Source organism: Mustela nivalis (assembly GCF_964662115.1).
Source record: "Mustela nivalis genome assembly, chromosome: 7".
Taxonomy (NCBI): Eukaryota; Metazoa; Chordata; class Mammalia; order Carnivora; family Mustelidae; genus Mustela; species Mustela nivalis.
In genome coordinates, this window is record NC_139026.1 from 86,833,232 (window position 1) to 86,850,805 (window position 17,574).

The 17,574-nt window shown below is 44.7% G+C and overlaps 2 protein-coding genes across 9 annotated transcripts in view; one reads left to right on the top strand and one right to left on the bottom strand.

Moving 5' to 3' along the window:
- The window catches only part of SPMIP11 (sperm microtubule inner protein 11), a 29,232-nt gene extending 13,748 nt beyond the window's left edge, over positions 1-15,484 (top strand). The window contains exons 2-4 of the mRNA XM_082741139.1: positions 12,867-12,989; positions 13,819-13,963; positions 14,403-15,484. Coding sequence (XP_082597265.1) covers positions 12,867-12,989; positions 13,819-13,963; positions 14,403-14,451 — 317 coding nt within the window. The 3' untranslated portion in view covers positions 14,452-15,484. The remainder of the gene's footprint in view (positions 1-12,866; positions 12,990-13,818; positions 13,964-14,402) is intronic.
- The window catches only part of ADCY6 (adenylate cyclase 6), a 33,623-nt gene continuing 31,021 nt past the window's right edge, over positions 14,973-17,574 (bottom strand). For all 8 annotated transcript variants that reach the window (XM_082741123.1, XM_082741120.1, XM_082741118.1 and 5 more), the window contains one exon: positions 14,973-17,466. In XM_082741123.1, the coding sequence (XP_082597249.1) occupies positions 17,341-17,466 (126 nt within the window). In that variant the 3' untranslated portion in view covers positions 14,973-17,340. The remainder of the gene's footprint in view (positions 17,467-17,574) is intronic.

A 17,574-nucleotide genomic window follows, 5' to 3' on the forward strand; every position in this document is an offset into this window, starting at 1 on the left:
AAAGAATGAAATTTGACCCCACATCACAGCATGTACAAAAGTCAACTTAAAATGGATCATAGACATAAATAGCTAGATCATAGACATAAATAGACATAAACAGCTAAAGCTGTTTAAAACTGTTACAAGAAAAATCTTCATGACCTTACATTGGGAAGTGGTTTGTAAGATATGACACCAAAAGCCTAAGTGACAGAAAGATAGATAAATTGAATTTCATAAAAATTACAGACTTTGTGCTTCAAAGAACACTATGAATAAAATGAAAAGTTTGTGGGGTCTTTTTTTTTTTTTTTTTTTTTGGTAAATGTTTGGATTATAAGACATTTAAAATAAATAAGTATGAGACGCCTAGTTGGCTCAGTCACTTAAGCTCCTGACTCTTGATTTTGTCTCAGGTCATGAACTAAGGTTCATGAGATCAAGCCCCCCAGCTCAAGCCCCATGCTGGGCTCTGCACTCAGCAGGGAATCTGTTTGAGATTCTCTCTCTCCTCCCCTACTCTCTAAAATAAATAGATCTTTTAAAAAAATAAAGTGTAAACCCATGTTAAATCAATTATCACAAGAGAAAAATTTACTAAACAATTGCTTGGGGAAAAGGCTTTGTGTGCAATATTCATAGGGAATTTTTTCAAAATTTTGAGACATAATGTTAATACATCATTCCTTTTTTTTTAGTATTTTATTTATTTGACAGGGAGAAACACAGCTAGAGAGAAAATACAAGCAGAGGGAGTAGAAGAGAGAGAAGCACGCTTCCTGCTGAGCAGGAAGCCCTATGTGGGGTTCAATCCCAGGACCCTGGGATCATGACCTGAGCCCGAGGCAGATGCTTAAGGACTGAGCCTTCCAGGCACCCCAACATTATTCCATTTTTAAAAGCACAAAAAATAATGAAAATAATTCTGTAATACTAACACAAAACTGATAAAGTAACATAAAACATACTATAGAATATAGTACAAAAGAGGAACCCATAAACTAATGTAAGTATAAATGGACAAATCCCACTATCAGATCAAATTCAAGAATATATTAAAGATAATCATCTACCATCAAGTAGGACTTATTCCAGGAATACGATGACTTAATATTGGAAGAGATTAATATAATACATAATACCTATGTCACATTATCTCATTAGAAACTAGAAAGGTATTTGGGTGTTTGGGGTTTTTTTAAGAGAGAGCACACAAGCTGTGGGGTGGAAGGGGCACGAGGGACCTGAGCCAAAATCAAGAGTCAGACACTCAACAGACTGAGCCATCCAGGCTCCCTTGCACATGCTATTTAAAAGCAAACAAACAAAAAAACCACTTTGTAGGGACACCTGGGTGGCTCAGTAGGTTGAGTGTCTGTCTTCAGCTCAGGTCATGATCTCAAGGTACTGGTATCAGTTCCATATCAGGCTCCTTGCTCAGCAGCAAAGCCTGCTTCTCCCTCTGCCTGGCACTCCTCCTGCTTGTGCTCTTTCTCTCTCCCTCTGACAAAGAAATAAATAAAATCTCAAAAAAAAACCTTTGTAAATTAAGAATAAAATCATAAGGACCTCCCACTTCACATCATACATAAAAATAAGTTGCAGATGGATTAAAGGGGTAAATATAGAAAACAAAACTATAGAAATATTAGAGGAAAACAATATTTTTACAATCTTAGGGTGGTTTTGGAAAACTTTCTTCATAGGACATAAAACCAGGAAGCCTAAAATGATTAACAATTTGTACTAAATAAAAAATTGTATAACAAAAGACATTATAAAGTTAAAAGGCAAGAAAGAGACTGAAAGAAAATATTAACCATATAAGGGTGTGTGTATATGTGAATACATATATATATACATATCCTCATGTATATAATTCATATACGTAATAATACTCAGAATATATAAAAACCTCTGAAGTAAGGTACCAATCCAGATTCCCCTTCTCATCCAACATCAGACATTTATTTATTAGGAACTATGTCAAGTGCTGTGTCAAGCTCTGGAAATACAACAGTAACTAACAGACAGTAAATCAGTAAACAAACAGGAATCACAGATTATAACAAGTACTGGGAAGGAAATATGGGGAGGGCAATGCAATAGATCAGAAGTTATAAGCTGTTGAGCAAAGGGCCATACTCAGCCTGCAGTGTTCAAAAATTAGGAGATTTGGGGGCACCTGCATGGCTCAGTTGGTTAAGCAACTGCCTTCAGCTCCGGTCATGATCCTGGAATCCCTGGTGCTCAGCAGGGAGTCTGCTTCTCCCTCTAACTTCTTCCCTCTCGTGCTCGCTCTCTCTCTCTCAAATAAATAAATAAATAAATAAATGCATGAATGAATAAATATTAGGAGATTTTATATAAAACCCACATGTGTGACCCCTTAGGAAGATTAGAACTGGTCACACTGGCCCTAAATTCTCACAAAACCACAAACAGCGAAATAGCAGCTTTCCCTTTAGATGGTGTTTCTTACTGAGTTTGCTTTACTCATAAACATCATCTGCCTGGCTCTTACAGGCAAGTGCATTTGCAGATCCCAAAATGGAGAGTAGGTAAGGCCCACTTAAAACAGAGTAATCCTGGAGGTAATGTTTGAGCTACACCCTGGAGAATGAGAATGACCCAGCCATGCATAGAGCTGAGGCTAGAGCTTTATCTTCATAGCAAATTTTAAAATCTAGATGCAACTCAATGCCAAAACTGTGGCAAAGCACCTGCAACCCCCACTTTGATCAGAGACTGCTTTTGCTGCATCCCAGCCAGAAGGCTGAAACCCATTTCCCATTTCTGAAAAGCCATTTTGATCATGTACATCCTAAAGTAACTGTGTATTCTGTCCATTGTTCTTGACCTTATAATGAAAGGAAACTTGAAACAGTATTTCTGATACTACTACCCTTTCCACAAAGACATTCAGACAATGTGGTTGCCCTCTGCCAAGTTTGGCTTCAACATGTCATTCATATTTCTACCTAAAATTCCATTCAATAGTAATTATATTCTATTTCCTTGAAGACTTTTGTGCTGCCCCAAAGCTGATGTCTAGGCCCCCACAGCCAGGGTCTGGGGCACAAAGACTGACTCTAGGAGCTCAGTATAAGGTTATGAAACTTCAGGAAGTTGGAGTGTTGAGCTTCAGGGTAACCTATCAAGACAAAGATTCATGTATTTGGCTCTCTACCTAAGTCATTTAGTCATCTTAGAATAATTAGTACCATAACCACAAATTTTAGGTAGGCACTCAGGACTGCCTGACAATCCTATTATAGTTCTCTGATCACTCTTCTACTCAAGGCAATTATTTCACGTCTCTCTCTGAGTCTCTAAAACCCCTCTCCTGTCCTCACTCTGAGCTAATAACTTCCTTGCTTCTTATTTCACTAAGAAATTAGAAGCAATCAGAAGAGACTTTCCATGATCACATCTAACATTCCACTGCATCTATAACTTCCCTCTGGTGCAGTGAATAAAATGACTCCATTTGTGCACTGGATCTGATTCCTTCTCACCTACTCAAGGATTTTGCTTCTGAAATTATGCCCTTCTCCCTCAGATTTTCCTCCTCCTAAATCATTTCCATCAGTATACAAATGTGCTGTAACATTTTCTATCTGGGAAGAAAAAAGAAGGGAGGACCACCCCCCCCTTGACATTTAAACTATTGTTTCCATTTCTTTCTCCATTCTCTCCCCCTTCCCACCCTTATTAAACCACAACTTCTAGAAAGTTGGAGTTTGCACTCATCAAGTAGAGAAAAACCACCATGCTGACAAGCCTCACTAATGATCACTAAACTCAGGTGGGCCTTTATGGCTGCCCAGAAGTCAGACATTTCCTAGTTCCATGCATTCCTTCACTTTCCAGGAGGTCTCCTCATACCTTCTCTTTCCTCAGACCTCCAGTGTTCTCGATCCTCACTTCCAGGTAATGACATACTCTTTTTTTTTTTTTTTAAAGATTTTATTTGTTTGAGAGAATGAGCCAGAGAGAGAGCAGCGCCAGGAGGGGCAGCGGAAGTGGGAGAAGCTGACTCTTCACTAAGCAGGGAGCCCAAGGCTTCGTGGGGCTCCATCCCAGGATTCCCGAATCATGACCTGAGCCCAAAGCAGACACTTCACCAAGTGAGCCACCCAGGTGCCCCAACTTGCTTTCTACTTCATAGTTTTCATTATGAAATGAAATTAGAAGATTATTTCTATATCCTCTTACAAACCATATCTACCCATCTATCTGTATCTGTGCCCACATGTCTACTTAAGTGAATGAACAGTCCACACACCTATTGAAGCCAACTGCTCCACCTCTGCATCAGATCCCATCTTTTTGCCTAATCAAGGACACTACTACTTCAATATTATTTGTACTCTCTTCCATCAATTTTTCCATCTCTGACCATTCCTATCTGCATACATGCATGCTGCCATTACTTTCATCTTAAACAAAGCCCTATATTTCCTATTTCCCTGCCCTCTATACAGAAAAATCCCTCAAAAGACAAAATTATTGTCTCCATTTTGTCTCCTCCCAGTCTCTCGAACTCATGTCTGTCAGGCTGTTGCCCCAGTCACTCCACTGAAACTACTACTGTCTGGTCACCAGTGCTCATACTGACTTACCAGGTTGCTAAGCTCTTAGCTCTCATCTTGTTCAGCAGATCAACAGAAAGGTACAACAGAGCTCAGATTGTTCTGACTCCTGCTACTGCTGAGGTTGCTTACAATATATGGTTAGCTAGGAGAGGTCTGGGCCTGTGGGCCACTATTATGGGGAGCTTGTCACATCCATTTCTGTTTCAGAACTGGTTTGTGAAATTAACCAGGAGGGGGCAGGAAGAGTACCAGTAAAATACAGCATTCTGTTCGGCTCCTAACCTATCCACCTTGCTTGACCCAGTCGTCCTAATCCCAATGGCTAAATCCATTAATTCAAGGAACCCACAGTTCCTAATTCTGCTCACCCTTAGTTCCACAATCCAAACGATCTTTCAGGACTCTGATTTGTAATCCACACCTTGTCTTCAGAACGATTCTCTGGCTGATTTCACCTTGTCAACACATTCACTCAACCTGCTTCAAGGCATTTCAGCCTATTCTCCATGCTCAGATTAGCCACAATCTTAACCTTACCCTTTAAGCTAGGGCTTTAACAGCAACCATAAAAATGAACCTATTAATATTAACACTTTTTCACTCTTAAAATAACGATATTTTAAATCATGCACAATTTTTCTTTGAAGAAAGACAGGGGTTTTTTTCCTCCTAGTAGGCGTGAGTATATTAACTTTCTACTCAAAGGGGCCCACTCAAGCTTTCCTTATTATCATCATAATGAAAACTCATGGAGGTGAGTCAACACATGTAACCTTCCTTTTTTTTCCTTCTATGATAAAGAACCAAAATAGAAAAAAAAAAAAAGGAAAACAGTGTGGAGAGCATACTTTGGCCTATCCTTGACTTCATAAACTCAGGTTTATCAGGTACCCAAAGTTGTTCAGATTCAGGGGGTTAACCCACACTAAGCAAATTCAGAGTGCCACAGTTTCCTTGCCTGTAAATGGAGATAATAATGCCTTGTAGATTTGTTGTAGAGATTAAATGAAATCATATATGTAATGCACCTAAGACTTAGCACATAAAACTGTACAATAGATAATTGCATGAAAAGTTATAGACCATAATGTATAAGTTACTATATACATGTGGAATATATGCCTTTCTTATGACTGAAATAGTCTTGTCCCCTTCTCAAGACATACTGGCCAGGATAGGATACCTGGAGAGCAATATTTTTAACAAATAAATTTCCTTGAGAAGCAACAAATACTGGCTGACTTACTTCAAAGGATTTTTCATCCAGTTATAGCTATCCACAGAAGAACACCCCTGACCAGTGACCAGAACTCACATATCCACCAATCATAGATTCCTCCCCTCCCAGACTCATCTTTCCTGATCGTAATATTCATGAGCCCCACAGGTTCAGTCCAGCTTTCAGAGTTTGTTCACCTTATGCCCTGGTCTCTTGAATGTCTAAGGTTCTCTTCTCTGTCCTGCCCTGAGGAACTTGGCCCTATGTCTGTCCTTTCCTTTGCAGACTCTATCTCGCCACCTGCTTTGAACTCTGCTTTCCAGTCTAAGCTTCATACCTAGACAGTCCTCTTGGTCCACATTTTTGTGGTCTTGATTTCAGACAAATTAACTCTTATTTGGCCCTTTGCTGAGACAATTCCCTTCCCCTGTTACATGAAAACCCTAGGTGAGGGTGAACCTCGTCATAACACAAATCTACACACTTGGGACATTTCCCACTGATAAGTGTCTCAGAGGCAAGTTGATGGTGGTGATAGGAAAAGATATGCTTGTCTTTGTCTTGAAACAAATGATGTTTCCCTGCCAGACTCTCTAGCAACAGCCCTCTAGCCACAGACACAATGACGTCCAAGCTCCACACATCTTCCTCCATTCCTGCTTTTGTCATTCCTCTTCCCAGGAACTCACTGAGTTGCTCTTGCAGTTCTAAATGAATCTCTTCAAAGAAAGACTAAGTCTCAAGTATATGGTAATGTGGTAAACGTTGAGCATGTCTCACTTGCCTTCTCATTTTCTGGATCCTCTCAGAAGATATAATAGATGGTTTTCCCCACTCTGACTGGAATGTTCTTTGCTTAGTCTTCTAGGTTTTCTGATCTCTTCCAATGGCCTGTTTGGTGACCACCTGTTAGGAAACAGCTGAGGATGCCATTCTTAGGCTCCAGCAGAGGGCACTGTAGTTCTGGCTTTTCAAACATGAGCAGGAATGGCACAATTCAGCGCAGAATGAAATGGCCAAAGCCCCTAAGCCCCTCTAATTTTCCAAACGGGTAAACCTTCTGAAGTTATAGACATGAACCCTGGAGTGCCTGGGTGTCTCAGTCAAACGGCCGCCTTTTGTTCAGGTCATGATCTCAGGGTCCTGGGATCAATTCCTGTGCCCGGCTCCTTGCTCGACAGGGAGTCTGCTTCTCCCACTCCCACTCCCCCAGCTTGTGTGTGTATTTGCTCTCTCTGTCTGTCTCTCTCTCTGTGAAATAAATAAACAAAATCTTTAAAAAAAAAAAAAAAGGAACTGTATCTTGTAAACAACCGATATGTCTTGTAGCTGCTACAGACCATCATCCCTATCTGCCTGAAACTAGAGAAGACACTCAAGATGCTCATAGTAGCTTCAATCTGCCAAAGTCTAAGGTGTAGTAGGCACCTCCAAGATGGGTGACTACCTCTGTATAGCAGCAAATAGGCCACTTTTTCATGGAGGCTCAGACTTTCCTCACTGGTTTTCCCTACTGGGAGTGGTCCAGTCTATTGCAGAGTGGCCCACCGGGTTCAGTCCTCTCTGTTGCACCAGTACTGGACATAGGAAATGACACTCCACATTTCAGTGGAGTTTGAGGCAGGGATCTGCTTCTGGAACAAGGTAATGGGTATCGAGGTTGCTTCTAGGGTGAGCAGACCCCTTTGACAGGTCCCCCAAGGAGTTGCACACAAGGGATTCTAGCAAGAGGCTAAGTTCTATCAGTTTGTTTTCCCATAGTCCTTTGTCTTGCCTGGAAGCCCTGATTAGATGATTTCAAGAACAGGTTAGGGTGGTGGTTAAGACCATGGGTCCTGGAGTCAAACTGCTTGAGTTAAATTCATATATCTGTCACATGCTAGTTTAGTGAACTTGGGCAAATCACTAAACTCTGGGACTCTGTTTCCCTATTTGTAAAATAAGATAACAATAGTACCTACCTTTTTTTACAAAAAGATTTTATTTATTTATTTGACAGACAGAGATCACAAGTAGCCAGAGAAGGAGGCAGAGAGAGTGAAGGAAGCAGGCTCCCCGTGGAGCAGAGGCGCCTGATGCCCTGATGCAGGGCTCGACCTCAGAACCCTGGGATCATGACCTGAGCCGAAAGCAGAGGCTTTAACCCACTGAGCCACCCAGGCCCCTAGTACCTACCTTTTGTAGCTGTGCTGAATGCATTCACTGTTAGCTTGGTTTATCATTACCATCTCTAGAAGATCCAGGTAGCCCCTTGTACATGAGCAGTCTACAGCCAACACGAACTTCTCTGTTATCCCATGCCCCATCTACTTCCTGTGTTCAGAATCCTGAACACGTACACCACTTTGAGGAAGGTACTTTTGGACATGGAGGTAAAATGTGCCCTAGTTCCCTGGGCTCATGCTCATGTCCACTTCCTCCCAATGCACTGACAATTTCCTTGTGTCAGGAAAGACAATAAATGCAAGATAGGCTTCCAAACACATTTCAGCAAATTTCCCTCTATGTTATTGCTCCAGCCAACTTCAGGGGATTGATGCCCAACATCTAATAGGAAATCCTAGATAAGAGTCATTTTTTATGTACAATACTGCATTTTCTCTCAAACTGATCTTATGCGAATTTCTAGTCAGGGCGGTAACACTCTGCTTGCAGCCACACCAGCTTGCAAGTAATGTGTGTTAGATATTATCACCATTATGTACTAGGCATTTGGAACAGCCAGGCAAGTATTCTAACACAGAAGTCAGAATTCTGGGAGCCATTGAGGTAGACCCATTCCAAAAATTCTTCAACCTGAAAACATCGAGGCCTGTTAGTCCCACTTACAACTAACCAGAGGCAACAGGCACATTAGTGGATAAGGATGATTTTGTGAGTGCCCCAGTGGTCCTAGGAAGCCTGTAGTATTGACAAATCTGTGACGTTAATTTGAGTGGAAGATCCACCCAAGTACTTCTGTACATCCAAAGTAGTAGATGTGGTCTTATGGCAACTCCCAATTTATGGCCCAGTTCTAGAAGAAACTGTCAGGGCCCTTAGTATCTACTTATCACTGAAAACTATGTGGAGCATGGTACTGACTGGGTGGATGGAGAACCTCTCTCACACTCTCTACCCACAAAATAATGAGTTCATCTACCTTGCCACAGTGTAGTTTGCTTATCAAGAACTCATTGCCTCCCCCTACCCAGAACATGCCCACTCCCAGTAGCTGTGGCATGATTCTTCCCTACAGCTCACCACCCTTCACCCCAAGTGGCTTCCAAAACTTGGCAGCTGGGAGAAACTATGGGTTACCAAAAATATCTTCTAGCTTGCCAAAAATCAACCCGAAGAGTGTGCCAACTGGTGCTTGATTCGGGAGGAAGGCATCCAAATGGGTGACACTGCCCAGCATACCTCCCAGTACACAGTAACCATTTAATTGGAAAGCTGGGAGCCTACCACTTAGAAACTGAGATAATAGAGAACATCACCCAGCTGTACCCTCACAGACTATCAGTCTGAGGCCTCAGGACCAGATAAAGATCTTGTACAATTACCTGCACCCAGACATTACTCGCAGTCACATTGCCCACAAGGAATATGCTCTTACTCTTTCTCCTCAGAACGTATCTACTTGGCCACACACATTCTGGCACCTCCCACCTTGCCCAAAGTCAAATGACACTGCTTCTGGAAACTGGCCCCTCATTGCTGTAACCTGTGATGAAGTACAGATCAGCCCCCTAATTCAGTTCAGTTCAGGCTTCCAGAACTTCTGGCACCTCTCCAAATCTTCCGCTGTCAAAGGAGGGGTTTCAAACAGTGCTCCACTCTGGCAGGATCATTCTCAAAGAATGGGGTGCAAAAGTGGGGAAGGAGGTACAGAAAAGAATGGGTGGGATCAAGCCAGAATGAAGGGAAAAGCAGGAGCTCGGGAAATACTCCAGAAGAGAGGCATCCCTGTTCTCCACCAGAGGTTAGTCTGTGATCAAAACAATTTCCGGAGAATGGCAAACTTGGGTCCAATTCCTGACAAGCTCAGGATTCTGAGATACAAGTCAAATCTAGCCTGCTGAAGCAGAACATGAATTTATTGAAAGAATATTGGTGGGATAACATCAAAGTAAATGACTCTGTGAGGCAAAGGAAATGAAATGAAAAGGCAGCCTACCAAATGGGAGAAAATAGTTGCAAACCATATATTGGGATAAAGGACTAATATCCAAAATACATGAGAAACTCTTCTAACTCAAAAGAAAAAAAAACGGATTAAAAATTGGCATAAGATCTGAGTAGACGTTTCTTCAAAGAAGACACATTTATGGTCAACAGACATATTAAAAGATACTCAACATCACTAACCTTCAGGGAAATTAGAACCACAGTGAGATACCACCTCACACCTGTAAAAGTGGCTATTGTTAAAAAAAAAAAAAAAAAGATAACATGTTGGTGAGGATGTGGAGAAAATGGGGAACCTTTGTACTCTATTGATGGGAACGTACACTGGTGCAGCCACTATGGAAAACACTATGGAGGTTCCTCAAAAAAGTAAAAGTAAATGCTATTTCTGGATATATATCCAAAGGAATTGAAATTACGATCTCAAAGAGATCTCTGCACTCCCATGTTCATTGCAGCATTATTCACAGTAGCCAAGACATGGAAGCAACATAAATGTTCATCCATGCACACATGGATAAAGAAATGGGGGGCGCCTGGGTGGCTCAGTGGGTTAAGCTGCTGCCTTTGGCTCAGGTCATGATCTCAGGGTCCTGGGATCAAGTCCCGCATCGGGCTCTCTGCTCAGCAGGGAGCCTGCTTCCCTCTCTCTCTCTCTGCCTGCCTCTCCATCTACTTGTGATTCCTCTCTGTCAAATAAATAAATAAAACCTTTAAAAAAAAAAAAAGAAATGGGGTATACACACACACACACACACACACCATGGAACATTATTCAGCCTTAAAATTAAGAAGGAATTCCTTCCATTTGCATCAACATGGTGAACCTGGAAGACATGCTAGGTGAAATAAGGAAGACAAGGACAGACAAATACTATGTCACCTTTTAGATGAAGAATCTAAAGTAATCACACTTGTAGAAACAGAGAATAGAATGGTGGCTGCCAGAGGTTCACGGGGAGGAAGACATGGAGAGGCAGTAGTCAAAGGGTACAAAGTCTCAGTTACATAAGATGAATAAATCCTAGAGATCTGTTGTACATTAGAGAACCTATAGTTAATACTGCATTATATACTTAAAAATTCCCAAGAGCACAGATCTTCTGCTAAATGTCCTTATCACAAAATAAATAATAATAATAAAGATGGCGGGAGGAAATTTTTGGAGGGGACAGATGTTTATGACCTAGATTGTGGTGGTGGTTTCAAAAGTTTCTCCACAGATTGTGGAGGTGGTTTCATTTACCTCCAAATTCATTAAGCTATACGTATTAAATACAACTACTTGTATGTCAATCTTACAATAAATTAGTTTTTTTTAAAAGAATATTGGGAAGTACATAAAAGCTGTAAAAGGAACAGAGAAGCAAGTTTGGTGGACAGTAACCAGAATCCTGCTGCAGACCTGGTTGGGCGTAGACACTGCTGTGTTCGGTACCGTGGTAGGCACTGTTGCTGCCAAGAACCCCAGGCTCTGAATGTGCTGCTAGAAATAAAATGCAGCCTCACTGCTACAACTTCCCATTAGTAGAAAAAGACTCTATATAGCCCCTGCTTCTTTGCAACCTTCCACTTTGATTCAGAATCTGAAGCAGGCGGGTTTGGCCTAGCCAAAAGTCTTTGGCCATGCCCTCACTGCAAGGGAGCCTGGCGTTTTAGTCCATCTGGGCTGCTGTCACAGAATGCCATAGACTGGGTAGCTTGTAAACAACAAAGGTTTATTTCTCGCAGTTCTGGAGGCAGGGAGTCTGACATCAGTGAGCCAGGGTGGTGCAGTGAGCGCCCTCTTTCAGGTTGCAGACTTCTCATTGTGCCCTCATGTGGTGGGAGGGGCGACAGAGCTCTCTGAGGCCTCTTTTATAAGGGCACTAATTTCATTCATAAGGGCTCTACCCTGTGACCTAATCACTCCCAAAAAGCCCTACCTCCAAATACTGTCACCTTGGGAACTGGGTTTTCAATATATAAATTTAGGAAGAATACAAACATTCCAATCTGGGTAAGGAAGCTTGGTCTTTTCAGCCTCCATAGTGAGATTCCAGTTCTGCTTCGGCGGAGATACCCAAATCCCCATAAGAATGCTAGGTCTAGGGGCACCTGGATGGCTCAGTCAGTTAAGTGTCTGCTTCTGGCTCTGGGTCCTGGGACCAAGTCCTGCATTGGGCTCCCTGCACAGTGAGGAGTCTGCTGCTTCCTTTCCCTCTGCCCCTCTCCCCATTCATTCTCTCTCTCAAATAAATAAAATCTTAAAAAAAAAAAAAGAAGAAGAAGAAGAAGAATGTTAGGTCTACACTGCCCTGCTCTACCGTAGCTTAACTTACTCTACTCTATACTAAACTTTTCGAGCCCCTTTCCACTTTGCCTCCCACTAGTCAGGCTCCAACTCAATAGCAAGCTGAAACCTCTCTACAGCTTCTATCTTCTACACACTTGCTATCCTGCTGCCTGAAATGCTCTTCCTGATACCACTATGTCCCACGGACTCCTTCTTATCCTCCAAGACTTAGCTAAAACATAACTTCCCCTATTAGACCAATTAAAGTTCTGCAAATATGCCAATTCCAGCGAATGAGTATCCATCCAGATAAAGGACCTTTTTTACCGGCACTAACCCTAAATATCTGTCAATATCCTGGTTCCGGTAGGAGGCCACTCAAAACCCAGGAGTCTGGAGAAAAGCAAGGGAATGGTGAGGGAGGTCTCATGATCACTGGGTTCTCCCTCCCCCACTCCTTCCTGACACAGGCATCGTAATTTTACATCTGAGATCCTAAGATCAGATTTGAGTGGCTAGGAGAGATCCCTGCCTTGTGCCTGGTTGGCAAGGAGACTAGAGACTCAGAAAATCAAATAGCCCCATTTGCTAACTACTTATAACAAGTCTGCTCTTGTTTCAGACCAGAAGGAACTGGCACCCACTAGGCTTCCCCCTATTATCCCTGAAGATGGGAATTATTCCGTGCACCAGAATAGCCACACAAGGTACCACGAAGCTGTAAAGAAGGTGTTGTTAAAGACATGTAAGTATTGAGCCTGGGTGGCTCCATCAGTTAAACTTCTGCCTTTGGCTCAGGTCATGATCTGGGGCTCCTGGGATTAGGCTCCTGGGATCTAGCCCTGATCCAGCTCCCTGCTCGGTGGAAAGCCTGGTTCTGCCTCTGCCCCTCCCCCACTTCTCTCTCTCTCTCTAGCGCACGCGCGCGCACTCTCTCAAATAAAGACTTAAAAAAATTAAAGACATGAAAATATCTTGGAGTGGGCACCATGCTAGGGGCAGAATAGATATGCCTGAGTTTGTAAAGAACAATTGGGCTGTAGGTAAGTCTGATACTATTTTAAAATCTTAAGAACACCGAATACATTTAGAACATGATAGGCACTGGATAAATTAATCTACTAGCAGTATTTACAGATGAGGTGGTATCATTGCTTAGTTTCAGAGAATTACCAGAATGAGCAAAGGAAGGTATTTTTTTCAGAGAAGGGGGAAGGGAAAGAGGATGATTAAGCCTGGGGGTAGGGAGTAGGGGAAGCCAGTAGAGTAGACCCATCTTGCACATTTCCCAAGTGAGCTGACCACCTGCTTTTCTACCATCTTACTAGCACTTGGGGAAGCTCTCTGGGAGATAGGCTTAGTAGAAGCAGGAAGAACCAAGATTGATTCAACTGACCACAAAGGGTGTGAGATGCTGGAATCCGGAAGTGAAGCTGGGTGTGGTGGCCAGAGTCCCAGGACTTCTCAGCACCTGGTCAGGCCCAGTTGTTTGGTTGGGCTTGTGCTGCTGGGAGGCACTAAAGGGAGAAAGAACTTGAAGATACTGGATAACCTGTCCTTCCCCAACCATTTAGTCCCCAATCAGGTCTTCAGAGTCCCCTTGACTGATGCTCAAAACTTCAGCTTCTGGCGGTCCCATGATGCAGGAGTGTGCCCAGAGGAAACCATGCCATGGATCCGAAGCCCCCGCCACTGCCTCATCAAAAGCCCAATGACCAGGTTAGGCTGGGATGGATGAGGGTGAGGAGACTAAGGGAAGTCTTCCCTCCCTTCACTGAAATCCTTAGAGACTGTCTTAGCTCTTCTCAGTTAGGGAATAGAAGACAAAGTTTGGGTCTTACCAGAGATAGCTGGCCCCAGAATCCAGCGTTCAAAGGAGTTAAAGATCTGTTTGTATCTTTGTGCTTCACCTTGTGGCTGTGCCTTTTGGGGCAAGCACAAGATAAGTGTCTCTAGCTTTCCTAGGAAGTCCGGGGATGCCTCTGCTTCCTTCATGGCTGCCTCCCACCCTCCAACCACCAGTCATTATAGTAGCCATACTTCCTCATCACTGCCCCTGCCCTTTCTGCCCTGAGGCAGTCTTAAGTGATGTTTAAGGACACCACCACACAGACCAGCCTGACCTGGCCGGATCTGAGACCCTCTCTCTCTTTTCCAGGTTCATGGATCACTCTGTTCTTAGTGACAGAAACTTCAGTCTATATTGAGCAGGATGTGTTTACAGAAGGGCAAGATGAACTGTGGAAGCAGGGCAAAGAAAAAGCGGGAGAGGGTGTCCTGGTTCCACTGACTGACTAATGGGAGGAGGGGATCACAAAAACAGAGTAAACAAATTGGACCAGAAGTCACTCGTGTGCACTGGGAGTGAGGCAGAGGGAAGTCATTCTCAAGCCCAAATTCCTGTGAGATCAGCTGTATGCGAATCCGAAGCTGGTGTTTGGGAGGGGCCAGGATACAGAAAAGACCATCAAGGGGGTCTTGACCTCACGAATGGCAGGTGTCAGAATAACAAGTCTGGGAAGACACACACTGGTCCTCAGGAAGGGCCTAGAGTAGTCATGCTCTCTGAAGACTGCAACTTCACCTTGGCAGCGAGAAAACCAGAAGAAGCCTTCTATCCACTGAGGAAAAGGCTCACAGAGCCCTCCGGCAGGAGGCTACCTCCTGTACCCAGCTCTGCCACTTCTGACCCAACCCAGGGCCCAGAACATCTTCAGAGAGCTAAGAATTTTACAAAGAATTTGATTTTATTGATATTTAAATATATTAAATATTTCACGGAAATACATGATACACCCCCCCCCACAGTGGTTACATTATAAAACCAAAGTCCATGGGCCTCCCATTCACTGACTTCCCCAACATCTGGTGAGAAAGGGGACGATGGTAGCCCAGGAGAAGGGCATGGCTGGCACTGTGGTATGGGGAGTCAGGGTGTGGACAGGCCCCTCCCACTTGGCAAGTAGTAAAGACAAGTCACCAAAGACTGAGGTCTTCCCACTCTGGTCTCCTTACATCCTCACCCCACCCCAGGGCTCCAAGCAGTCCCTTCCTATCCAGGGATATGGCTAGGGAAAGGAAGTGGATTTTCTGTCCAGACCAACTAGTCTTGCGCCCTCCTCCTGCCATGGCTAATGAAGTGCCTGATGGCCCATTTGGTAGATGCATGAAGATCCCTCAGGGAGGCAATCTGAGCCGAAACCAGGTCTCTGAAAGGAGCGGGAGTCTGAAAGGGCACGAGGAAGGGCAAAAGTACTCCCTACCCCTTCCATTCCCCAAACCCAGTAACTCTGGGACCCTCTCTCCTCCGTCTCTCTCACCACCTCCCAGACAAAATGATCTTCAAATGCAGGCTAATGGCTCTGGCTTAAATTGGTACAGACAGAGAAACCAAGGCACCAACTAATTCAGGCCTGAGGCAAGGAGGTTGCAGGGAAAGGAGTAAAAGGAAGGCAGATATAGGAAGGGAATCTAGAGTCCGACCTTCCAATCCTCCTCCTAGCCCTTACAGGCTTCATGGGGACTGGGAAGCCAGGCACATGCTAGACTGAGATGGAAGGCTGTGGAACGCCAAGTTTCAGGTTCCCTTGCCCCACCCCCTAGTACCAGTATCTGGGTCCTCAGAGAGACCCCATGCTACCTCTGTCCCAAAGTATACCCCCAGCTGGGGAACCCAGGAAATTCCTGAGCCTCTGCCCACCAAACCCCAGACAGTTCAAGTGCAGGGAGCACGGAGGCTCAAGCAGGCGCTTGGGTCCCTGCCTGAGGCGGGGAGACAGTCGTGCTGCACATGCGGCCCCCAAATGGCACTTAGGGATTTGGCACAAAAAGGACTGCTCTCCCCAGGGGCACCTTCCTCTTGCTACCACACCCCATGCCACTCCTGTGCAACGTAGGCATCTCTCTTCATCCCTTGAAATCAGAAACCCTGCCTTATTCCCAGAAGACAGAGGCCCACAGGAGAGAGGTAACCCCAGGTGGAGAGCTGAGGAGGAGCACAAGGACACACACAGACCTGGGAAACAGATACACACACAAAGGCCGACATGCACACGCATTACACAGACACACAGGCCCTCCCCAGGGCCAGAGACTTGGGAGGACAGGTTTGTGATCAGGGTCATCCTCCTCCCTGCCCTGACCCTTTTCTATTTGGCAACAGAATGGGTAGAGATGCTCTGTGCCCCCTTGCCAGCAGACAGCAAGAGTGCACAGGGGCAGAGGTACCTGATCATGACCCCAGGGGTTCCTGAGATCAAGAGTCTGGTACCACCCCACTCCCTGGCTGGCCTGCTCTCTTTGGCACCTGCAGGTGAACTTTCAACTCCTGATCTTCTGAATCCCCACACATATGCTCGCTCTCTGGCTGGGCGTTTTCACAGTACCAATGAGGCCAGATGCCCCTTTCCCTGGAGCTGTGCAGGAACCGGGGCTAAATCTGAGCTGTCAAAAGTCCCTTTGTTCCCCTTTGGGGACAGATCATGGGACTAGGATTTGGCAAATGGAGACATTCCCCTGAAATACGGACAGAGCTGGGTCCCCAGAGCATCTCCCTCCTCCGCCCTGTGCCTAGAAGGGAGACCTTACTGGGGTGGGGTACCCAAGGCCAGTGCTGGGGATTCAGGCATAGCAGAGGCAAGCATGGAATAGGCACTTCTCATGCCTGCCCCAGTCTTTGTACAAAATATTCCCAGGAAAAAGAGGGAAAAAAAGGGCCCAGCCCTGAGTCTGTTGCCCAGACAGACAGGGGAAGGACAGGCTTGGCAAGCTGCCATTTTAATCCCTCAGGCAGGAGGGCTCCTGCTGCCTCTGTAGCTGCTGCCTCCCCTGCTCCCAAGAAAGGAAGGAAGAGGCAACAGTCCTATCCCAATTAGAAAAGTAAAGTCACTTGCATAATCCTCTTGGTATCCCTTGTTCACCAGCCTGAGGGCAGACTAGCAAGTGTGGTCCAAGCACAGCCTACTGGGGTGTTGTTCCCTTTTGTGGTCAGCAGGGTCGGAGGCCTGGTGCCCCCTGCCACAGCTCCTCCCAGTGAGCACAGAGTCCACTCAGATGCCCACCTTGGTCCTGACAGTTGAATTGGTAGCTGGACCCTGCTAACTGGGGGGGCCCCCATTGAGGAAGTAGGTGGTCATCTCCCCCTTGCCCTTCACCTTGACCACCCCTCGACACTCCAGCTGGTAGCCTTTGGCAGCTAGAACCTGGTACAAGTCCGTGGTCACCTGAGGAATGGGAAGGGAACCCATTTAGCCTGGGATCCTTCCTGCTACATTTGCAGGGGTCCAGGGGTTCTCTAATCATGCTAGTCCCCCCCCCAAACCCCACCCCAA